The following is a 12,366-nucleotide window of genomic DNA, read 5'->3' on the forward strand; positions in this document are numbered from 1 at the left end:
AACAACCACAGCTGCAGCAACGACAACCACAGCTGCCCCAACAACAACCACAGAAGCAGCAACGACAACCACAGCTGCCCCAACAACAACCACAGAAGCAACACCGCCAACCACAGCTGCAGCAACGACAACCACAGCTGCTCCAACAACAACCATAGAAGCAGCAACGACAACCACAACTGCCCCAACAACAACCACGGAAGCAACAACGACAACGACAGCTACCCCAACAACAACCACGGAAGAAGCAACGACAACCACAGCTGGCACAACAACATCCACAGCTGAAGCAACGACAACGACAGCTGCCCCAACAACAACTACAGAAGCAGCAACGACAACCACAGCTGCAGCAACGACAACCACAGCTGCTCCAACAACAACCACAGAAGCAGCAATGACAAACACAGCTGCCCCAACAACAACCACAGAAGCAGCAACGACAACGACAGCTGCCCCACCAACAACCACAGAAGCAGCAACGACAACGACAGTTGCCCCAACCACATCCACAGCTGAAGCAACGACAACCACAGAAGCAGCAACGACAACCACAGCTGCCACAACCACATCCACAGCTGAAGCAACGACAACCACTGTTGCCCCAACAACCACAGAAGCAGCAACAACAACCACAGCTGCTCCAACAACAACCACAGAAGCAGCTACGACAACCACTGCTGCAGCAACTACAACCACAGCTGAAGCAACGACAACAACATCTGCCCCAACAACAACCACAGAAACAGCAACGACAACCACAGCTGCTCCAACAACCACAGAAGCAGCAGTGACAACCACAGCTGCCACAACAACATCCACAGCTGAAGCAACGACAACCACTGTTGCCCCACCGACAACCACAGAAGCAGCAACGACAGCTGCACCAACAACAACAGAAGCAGCAACGACAACCACAGCTGCCACAACAACATCCACAGCTGAAGCAACGACAACCACTGTTGCCCCAACAACCACAGAAGCAGCAACAACAACAGCTGCCCTAACAACCACAGAAGCAGCAACGACAACCACAGCTGCTCCAACAACCACAGAAGCAGCAGTGACAACCACAGCTGCCACAACAACATCCACAGCTGAAGCAACGACAACCACTGTTGCCCCACCAACAACCACAGAAGCAGCAACGACAACCACAGCTGCTCCAACAACAACCACAGCTGCAGCAACAACAACCACAGCTGCCACAACAACATCCACAGCTGAAGCAACGACAACCACTGTTGCCCCAACAACCACAGAAGCAGCAACGACAACAACAGCTGCCCTAACAACCATAGAAGCAGCAACGACAACCACAGCTGCAGCAACTACAACCACAGCTGCCCAAACAACAACCACAGAAGCAGCAACAACAACCATAGCTGCTCCAACAACAACCACAGCTGCAGCAACGACAACCACAGCTGCTCCAACAACAACCACAGAAGCAGCAACGACAAACACAGCTGCCCCAACAACAACCACAGAAGTAGCAACGATAACAACAGCTGCAGCAACGACAACCACAGCTGCACCAACAACAACCACAGAAGCAGCAAGGACAACCACAGCTGCTGCAACCACAACCACAGCTGCCCCAACAACAACCACAGAAGCAGCAACGACAACCACATCTGCCCCAACAACAACCACAGAAACAGCAACGACAACCACAGCTGCCCCAACAACCACAGAAGCAGCAACGACAACCACAGCTGCTCCAACAACCACAGAAGCAGCAGTGACAACCACAGCTGCCACAACAACATCCACAGCTGAAGCAACGACAACCACTGTTGCCCCACCAACAACCACAGAAGCAGCAACGACAACCACAGCTGCTCCAACAACAACCACAGAAGCAGCAACGACAACCACTGTTGCCCCAACAACAACCACAGAAGCAGCAACGATAACAACAGCTGCAGCAACGACAACCACAGCTGCCCCAACAACAACCACAGAAGCAGCAACGACAACCACAGCTGCCCCAACAACAACCACAGAAGCAACACCGACAACCACAGCTGCAGCAACGACAACCACAGCTGCTCCAACAACAACCATAGAAGCAGCAACGACAACCACAACTGCCCCAACAACAACCACGGAAGCAACAACGACAACGACAGCTACCCCAACAACAACCACGGAAGAAGCAACGACAACCACAGCTGGCACAACAACATCCACAGCTGAAGCAACGACAACGACAGCTGCCCCAACAACAACTACAGAAGCAGCAACGACAACCACAGCTGCAGCAACGACAACCACAGCTGCTCCAACAACAACCACAGAAGCAGCAACGACAAACACAGCTGCCCCAACAACAACCACAGAAGCAGCAACGACAACGACAGCTGCCCCACCAACAACCACAGAAGCAGCAACGACAACGACAGTTGCCCCAACCACATCCACAGCTGAAGCAACGACAACCACAGAAGCAGCAACGACAACCACAGCTGCCACAACCACATCCACAGCTGAAGCAACGACAACCACTGTTGCCCCAACAACCACAGAAGCAGCAACAACAACCACAGCTGCTCCAACAACAACCACAGAAGCAGCTACGACAACCACTGCTGCAGCAACTACAACCACAGCTGAAGCAACGACAACAACATCTGCCCCAACAACAACCACAGAAACAGCAACGACAACCACAGCTGCCCCAACAACCACAGAAGCAGCAACGACAACCACAGCTGCTCCAACAACCACAGAAGCAGCAGTGACAACCACAGCTGCCACAACAACATCCACAGCTGAAGCAACGACAACCACTGTTGCCCCACCGACAACCACAGAAGCAGCAACGACAGCTGCACCAACAACAACAGAAGCAGCAACGACAACCACAGCTGCCACAACAACATCCACAGCTGAAGCAACGACAACCACTGTTGCCCCAACAACCACAGAAGCAGCAAAAACAACAGCTGCCCTAACAACCACAGAAGCAGCAACGACAACCACAGCTGCTCCAACAACCACAGAAGCAGCAGTGACAACCACAGCTGCCACAACAACATCCACAGCTGAAGCAACGACAACCACTGTTGCCCCACCAACAACCACAGAAGCAGCAACGACAACCACAGCTGCTCCAACAACAACCACAGCTGCAGCAACAACAACCACAGCTGCCACAACAACATCCACAGCTGAAGCAACGACAACCACTGTTGCCCCAACAACCACAAAAGCAGCAACGACAACAACAGCTGCCCTAACAACCACAGAAGCAGCAACAACAACCATAGCTGCTCCAACAACAACCACAGCTGCAGCAACGACAACCACAGCTGCTCCAACAACAACCACAGAAGCAGCAACGACAAACACAGCTGCCCCAACAACAACCACAGAAGCAGCAACGACAACGACAGCTGCCCCACCAACAACCACAGAAGCAGCAACGACAACGACAGTTGCCCCAACCACATCCACAGCTGAAGCAACGACAACCACAGAAGCAGCAACGACAACCACAGCTGCCACAACCACATCCACAGCTGAAGCAACGACAACGACAGCTGCCCCACCAACAACCACAGAAGCAGCAACGACAACGACAGTTGCCCCAACCACATCCACAGCTGAAGCAACGACAACCACAGAAGCAGGAACGACAACCACAGCTGCAGCAACAACAACCACAGCTGCTCCAACAACAACCACAGAAGCAACGACAGCCACAGCTGCCCCAACAACAACCACAGAAGCAGCAACGACAACGACAGTTGCCCCAACCACATCCACAGCTGAAGCAACGACAACCACAGCTGCCCCAACAACAACCACAGAAGCAGCAACGACAACCACAGCTGCCCCAACAACAACAACAGAAGCAGGAACGACAACCACAGCTGCAGCAACAACAACCACAGCTGCTCCAACAACAACCACAGAAGAAGCAACGACAACCACAGCTGCCCCAATAACAACTACAGAAGCAGCAACGACAACTACAGCTGCAGCAACGACAACCACAGCTGCACCAACAACAACCACAGAAGCAGCAACGACAACCACAGCTGCTGCAACCACAACCACAGCTGCCCCAACAACAACCACAGAAGCAGCAACGACAACCACAACTGCCCCAACAACAACCACGGAAGCAGCAACGACAACCACAGCTGCAGCAACGACAACCACAGCTGCCCCAACAACAACCACAGAAGCAGTAACGGCAACCACAGCTGCTCCAACAACAACCACAGAAGAAGCAACGACAACCACAGCTGCAGCAACGACAACCACAGCTGCACCAACAACAACCACAGAAGCAGCAACGACAACCACATCTGCCCCAACAACAACCACAGAAGCAGCAACGACAACCACATCTGCCCCAACAACAACCACAGAAACAGCAACGACAACCACAGCTGCCCCAACAACCACAGAAGCAGCAACGACAACCACAGCTGCTCCAACAACCACAGAAGAAGCAGTGACAACCACAGCTGCCACAACAACATCCACAGCTGAAGCAACGACAACCACTGTTGCCCCAACAACCACAGAAGCAGCAACAACAACCACAGCTGCTCCAACAACAACCACAGAAGCAGCAACGACAACCACAGCTGCCCCAACAACAACCACAGAAACAGCAACGACAACCACAGCTGCCCCAACAACAACCGCAGAAGCAGCAACGACAACAACAGCTGCCCTAACAACCACAGAAGCAGCAACGACAACCACAGCTGCAGCAACGACAACCACAGCTGCAGCAACGACAACCACAGCTGCCCAAACAACAACCACAGAAGCAGCAACAACAACCACAGCTGCTCCAACAACAACCACCACAGAAGCAGCAACGACAACCACAGCTGCCCCAACAACAACCACAGAAGCAGGAACGACAACCACAGCTGCAGCAACAACAACCACAGCTGCTCCAACAACAAACACAGAAGAAGCAACGACAACCACAGCTGCCCCAACAACAACTACAGAAGCAGCAACGACAACTACAGCTGCAGTAACGACAACCACAGCTGCCCCAACAACAACCACAGAAGCAGCAACGATAACAACAGCTGCAGCAACGACAACCACAGCTGCACCAACAACAACCACAGAAGCAGCAACGACAACCACAGCTGCTGCAACCACAACCACAGCTGCCCCAACAACAACCACAGAAGCAGCAACGATAACAACAGCTGCAGCAACGACAACCACAGCTGCACCAACAACAACCACAGAAGCAGCAACGACAACCACAGCTGCTGCAACCACAACCACAGCTGCCCCAACAACAACCACAGAAGCAGCAACGACAACCACAGCTGCTCCAACAACAACCACAGAACCAGCAACGACAACCACAACTGCCCAAATAACAACCACGGAAGCAGCAACGACAACCACAGCTGCAGCAACGACAACCACAGCTGCCCCAACAACAACCACAGAAGCAGTAACGGCAACCACAGCTGCTCCAACAACAACCACAGAAGAAGCAACGACAACCACAGCTGCAGCAACGACAACCACAGAAGCAGCAACGACAACCACAGCTGCTGCAACCACAACCACAGGTGCCCCAACAACAACCACAGAAGCAGTAACGACAACCACAGCTGCTCCAACAACAACGACAGAAGTTGCAACGACAACCACAGCTGCAGCAACGACAACCACAGCTGCCCCAACAACAACCACAGAAGAAGCAACGACAACCACAGCTGCAACAACATCCACAGCTGAAGCAACGACAACGACAGCTGCCCCAACAACAACTACAGAAGCAGCAACGACAACCACAGCTGCAGCAACGACAACCACAGCTGCTCCAACAACAACCACAGAAGCAGCAACGACAAACACAGCTGCCCCAACAACAACCACAGAAGCAGCAACGACAACGGCAGCTGCCCCACCAACAACCACAGAAGCAGCAACGACAACGACAGTTGCCCCAACCACATCCACAGCTGAAGCAACGACAACCACTGTTGCCCCAACAACCACAGAAGCAGCAACAACAACCACAGCTGCTCCAACAACAACCACAGAAGCAGCAACGACAACCACTGCTGCAGCAACTACAACCACAGCTGAAGCAACGACAACCACATCTGCCCCAACAACAACCACAGAAACAGCAACGACAACCACAGCTGCCCCAACAACCACAGAAGCAGCAACGACAACCACAGCTGCTCCAACAACCACAGAAGCAGCAGTGACAACCACAGCTGCTCCAACAACAACCACAGAAGCAGCAACGACAACCACAGCTGCCCCAACAACAACCACAGAAGCAGGAACGACAACCACAGCTGAAGCAACGACAACCACAGTTGCCCCAACAACCACAGAAGCAGCAACGACAACAACAGCTGCCCTAACAACCACAGAAGCAGCAACGACAACCACAGCTGCAGCAACGACAACCACAGCTGCCCAAACAACAACCACAGAAGCAGCAACAACAACCACAGCTGCTCCAACAACCACAGAAGCAGCAACGACAACCACAGCTGCCCCAACAACAACCACAGAAGCAGGAACGACAACCAGAGCTGCAGCAACAACAACCACAGCTGCTCCAACAACAAACACAGAAGAAGCAACGACAACCACAGCTGCCCCAACAACCACTACAGAAGCAGCAACGACAACTCCAGCTGCAGTAACGACAACCACAGCTTCCCCAACAACAACCACAGAAGCAGCAACGACAACCACAGCTGCCCCAACAACAACCACAGAAGCAACACCGACAACCACAGCTGCAGCAACGACAACCACAGCTGCCCCAACAACAACCACAGAAGAAGCAACGACAACCACAGCTGCAACAACAACATCCACAGCTGAAGCAACGACAACGACAGCTGCCCCAACAACAACTACAGAAGCAGCAACGACAACCACAGCTGCAGCAACGACAACCACAGCTGCTCCAACAACAACCACAGAAGCAGCAACGACAAACACAGCTGCCCCAACAACAACCACAGAAGCAGCAACGACAACGGCAGCTCCCCCACCAACAACCACAGAAGCAGCAACGACAACGACAGTTGCCCCAACCACATCCACAGCTGAAGCAACGACAACCACTGTTGCCCCAACAACCACAGAAGCAGCAACGACAACCACTGCTGCAGCAACTACAACCACAGCTGAAGCAACGACAACCACATCTGCCCCAACAACAACCACAGAAACAGCAACGACAACCACAGCTGCCCCAACAACCACTGAAGCAGCAACGACAACCACAGCTGCTCCAACAACCACAGTCGCAGCAGTGACAACCACAGCTGCTCCAACAACAACCACAGAAGCAGCAACGACAACCACAGCTGCCCCAACAACAACCACAGAAGCAGGAACGACAACCACAGCTGAAGCAACGACAACCACAGTTGCCCCAACAACCACAGAAGCAGCAACGACAACAACAGCTGCCCTAACAACCACAGAAGCAGCAACGACAACCACAGCTGCAGCAACGACAACCACAGCTGCAGCAACGACAACCACAGCTGCCCAAACAACAACCACAGAAGCAGCAACAACAACCACAGCTGCTCCAACAACCACAGAAGCAGCAACGACAACCACAGCTACCCCAACAACAACCACAGAAGCAGCAACGACAACCACAGCTGCAGCAACAACAACCACAGCTGCTCCAACAACAACCACAGAAGCAGCAACGACAACCACAGCTGCCCCAACAACCACCACAGAAGCAGCAACGACAACTCCAGCTGCAGCAACGACAACCACAGCTGCCCCAACAACAACCACAGAAGCAGCAACGACAACCACAGCTGCCCCAACAACAACCACAGAAGCAACAACGACAACCACAGCTGCAGCAACGACAACCACAGCTGCCCCAACAACAACCACAGAAGCAGCAACGACAACCACAGCTGCAACAACAACAACCACAGCTGCAGCAACGACAACGACAGCTGCCCCAACAACAACCACAGAAGCAGCAACGACAACCACAGCTGCAGCAACGACAACCACAGCTGCTCCAACAACAACCACAGAAGCAGCAACGACAACCACAGCTGCCCCAACAACAACCACAGAAGCAGCAACGACAACGACAGCTGCCCCACCAACAACCACAGAAGCAGCAACGACAACGACAGCTGCCCCAACCACATCCACAGCTGAAGCAACGACAACCACTGTTGCCCAACAACCACAGAAGCAGCAACGACAACCACAGCTGCTCCAACAACAACCACAGAAGCAGCAACGACAACCACAGCTGCAGCAACGACAACCACAGCTGCAGCAACGACAACCACAGCTGCCCCAACAACAACCACAGAAGCAGCAACGACAACCACAGCTGCCCCAACAACCACAGAAGCAGCAACGACAACCACAGCTGCTCCAACAACCACAGAAGCAGCATCGACAACCACAGCTGCTCTAACAACAACCACAGAAGCAGCAACGACAACCACAGCTGCCCCAACAACAACCACAGAAGCAGCAACGACAACCACAGCTGCCACAATAACATCCACAGCTGCCCCAACAACCACAGAAGCAGCAACGACAACCACAGCTGCCCTAACAACCACAGAAGCAGCAACGACAACCACAGCTGCAGCAACGACAACCACAGCTGCAGCAACGACAACCACAGCTGCCCAAACAACAACCACAGAAGCAGCAACAACAACCACAGCTGCTCCAACAACCACAGAAGCAGCAACGACAACCACAGCTGCCCCAACAACAACCACAGAAGCAGCAACGACAACCACAGCTGCAGCAACGACAACCACAGCTGCCCCAACAACAACCACAGAAGCAGCAACGACAACCACAGCTGCCCCAACAACAACCACAGAAGCAGCAACGACAACCACAGCTGCAGCAACGACAACCACAGCTGCCCCAACAACAACCACAGAAGCAGCAACGACAACCACAGCTGCCCCAACAACAACCACAGAAGCAACTACAACAACCACAGCTGCAGCAACGACAACCACAGCTGCTCCAACAACAACCACAGAAGCAGCAACGACAACCACAGCTGCCCCAACAACAACCACAGACGCAGCAACGACAACCACAGCTGCCCCAACAACAACCACAGAAGCAGCAACGACAACCACAGCTGCCACAATAACATCCACAGCTGCCGCAACAACCACAGAAGCAGCAACGACAACCACAGCTGCAGCAACGACAACCACAGCTGCTCCAACAACAACCACAGAAGCAGCAACGACAACCACAGCTGCCCCAACAACAACCACAAAGCAGCAACGACAACCACAGCTGCCCCACCAACAACCACAGAAGCAGCAACGACAACCACAGCTGCCCCAACAACAACCACAGCTGCAGCAACGACAACCACAGAAGCAGCAACGACAACCACAGCTGCCACAACGACAACCACAGCTGCTCCAACAACAACCACAGAAGCAGCAACGACAACCACAGCTGCCCCAACAACATCCACAGCTGAAGCAACGACAACCACAGCTGCCCCAACAACCACAGAAGCAGCAACGACAACCACAGCTGCTCCAACAACCACAGAAGCAGCAGTGACAACCACAGCTGCCACAACAACATCCACAGCTGCAGCAACGACAACCACTGTTGCCCCACCAACAACCACAGAAGCAGCAACGACAGCTGCCCCACCAACAACAGAAGCAGCAACGACAACCACAGCTGCTCCAACAACAACCACAGAAGCAGCAACGACAACCACAGCTGCCACAACAACATCCACAGCTGAAGCAACGACAACCACTGTTGCCCCAACAACCACAGAAGCAGCAACGACAACCACAGCTGCCCTAACAACCACAGAAGCAGCAACGACAACCACAGCTGCAGCAACGACAACCACAGCTGCCCCAACAACAACCACAGAAGCAGCAACAACAACCACAGCTGCTCCAACAACAACCACAGAAGCAGCAACGACAACCACAGCTGCCCCAACAACAACCACAGAAGCAGCAACGACAACCACAGCTGCAGCAACGACAACCACAGCTGCTCCAACAACAACCACAGAAGCAGCAACGACATCCACAGCTGCCCCAACAACAACCACAGAAGCAGCAACGACAACCACAGCTGCAGCAACGACAACCACAGCTGCCCCAACAACAACCACAGAAGCAGCAACGACAACCACAGCTGCTGCAACCACAACCACAGAAGCAGCAACGACAACCACAGCTGCTCCAGCAACAACCACAGAAGCAGCAACGACAACCACAGCTGCAGCAACGACAACCACAGCTGCTCCAACAACAACCACAGAAGCAGCAACGACAACCACAGCTGCTCCAACAACAACCACAGAAGCAGCAACGACAACCACAGCTGCAGCAACGACAACCACAGCTGCTCCAACAACAACCACAGAAGCAGCAACGACAACCACAGCTGCCCCAACAACAACCACAGAAGCAGCAACGACAACGACAGCTGCCCCACCAACGAGCACAGAAACAGCAACGACAACCACAGCTGCCCCAACAACAATCACAGAAGCAGCAACGGCAAACACTGTTGCCCCAACAACCACAGAAGCAGCAACGACAACCACAGCTGCCCTAACAACCACAGAAGCAGCAACGACAACCACAGCTGCCCCAACAACCACAGAAGCAGCAACGACAACCACAGCTGCCACAACCACAGAAGCAGTAACAACAACCACAGCTGCAGCAACGACAACCCCAGCTGCTCCAACAACAACAACAGAAGAAGCAATGACAACCACAGCTGCTCCAACAACAGCCACAGAAGAAGCAACGACAACCACAGCTGCAGCAACGACAACCACAGCTGCTCCAACAACAACCACAGAAGCAGCAACGACAACCACAGCTGCTCCAGCAACAACCACAGAAGCAGCAACGACAACCACAGCTGCAGCAACGACAACCACAGCTGCCCCAACAACAACCACAGAAGCAGCAACGGCAACCACTGTTGCCCCAACAACCACAGAAGCAGCAACGACAACCACAGCTGCCCCAACAACCACAGAAGCAGCAACGACAACCACAGCTGCCACAACAACAACAACAACAGAAGCAGCAACGACAACCACAGCTGCAGCAACGACAACCACAGCTGCTCCAACAACAACCACAGAAGCAGCAACGACAACCACAGCTGCAGCAACGACAACCCCAGCTGCTCCAACAACAACCACAGAAGCAGCAACGACAACCACAGCTGCAGCAACGACAACCACAGCTGCTCCAACAACAACCACAGAAGCAGCAACGACAACCACAGCTGCAGCAACAACAACCACAGAAGCAGCAACAACAACCACAGAAGCAGCAACGACAACCACAGCTGCCCCAACAACAACCACAGAAGCAGCAACAACAACCACAGCTGCTCCAACAACCACAGAAGCAGCAACGACAACCACAGCTGCAGCAACGACAACCACAGCTGCAGCAACGACAACCACAGCTGCCCCAACAACAACCACAGAAGCAGCAACGACAACCACAGCTGCAGCAACGACAACCACAGCTGCAGCAACAACAACCACAGAAGCAGCAACGACAACGACAGCTGCCCCAACAACAAACACAGAAGCAGCAACGACAACTACAGCTGCTCCAACAACAACCACAGAAGCAGCAACGACAACCACAGTTGCAGCAACAACAACCACAGAAGCAGCAACAACAACCACAGCTGCTCCAACAACAACAACAGAAGAAGCAACGGCAACCACAGCTGCTCCAACAACAACCACAGAAGAAGCAACGACAACCACAGCTGCCCCAACAACAACCACAGAAGCAGCAACAACAACCACAGCTGCTCCAACAACCACAGAAGCAGCAACGACAACCACAGCTGCAGCAACGACAACCACAGCTGAAGCAACGACAACCACGTCTGCCCCAACAACAACCACAGAAGCAGCAACGACAACCACAGCTGCAGCAACGACAACCACAGCTGCTCCAACAACAACCACAGAAGCAGCAACGACAACCACAGCTGCAGCAACAACAACCACAGAAGCAGCAACGACAACCACAGCTGCCCCAACAACAACCACAGAAGCAGCAACGACAACCACAGCTGCTCCAACAACAACCACAGAAGCAGCAACGACAACCACAGCTGCCACAACCACATCCACAGCTGAAGCAACGACAACCACTGTTGCCCATACAACCACAGAAGCAGCAACGACAACCACAGCTTTTCCAACAACAACCACAGAAGCAGCAACGACAACCACAGCTGCAGCAACGACAACCACAACTGAAGCAACGACAACCACATCTGCCCCAACAACAACCACAGAAGCAGCAACGACAA

The 12,366-nt window shown here is 53.4% G+C and overlaps 1 protein-coding gene across 1 annotated transcript; it reads left to right on the top strand.

Moving 5' to 3' along the window:
- Positions 1-3,667: 3,667 nt before the first annotated feature.
- On the top strand, positions 3,668-10,962 carry LOC118493653 (mucin-5AC-like; the record flags this gene model as incomplete). Its single annotated transcript, XM_035994236.1, has 3 exons — positions 3,668-4,609; positions 9,730-9,783; positions 10,903-10,962. Coding segments are annotated over 3 exons (1,056 nt in total), but the record flags the coding sequence as incomplete, so codon positions are not given.
- Between the last annotated feature and the right edge of the window lie 1,404 nt (positions 10,963-12,366).

This window comes from Sander lucioperca, chromosome 17, assembly GCF_008315115.2.
Source record: "Sander lucioperca isolate FBNREF2018 chromosome 17, SLUC_FBN_1.2, whole genome shotgun sequence".
Taxonomy (NCBI): domain Eukaryota; kingdom Metazoa; phylum Chordata; class Actinopteri; order Perciformes; family Percidae; genus Sander; species Sander lucioperca.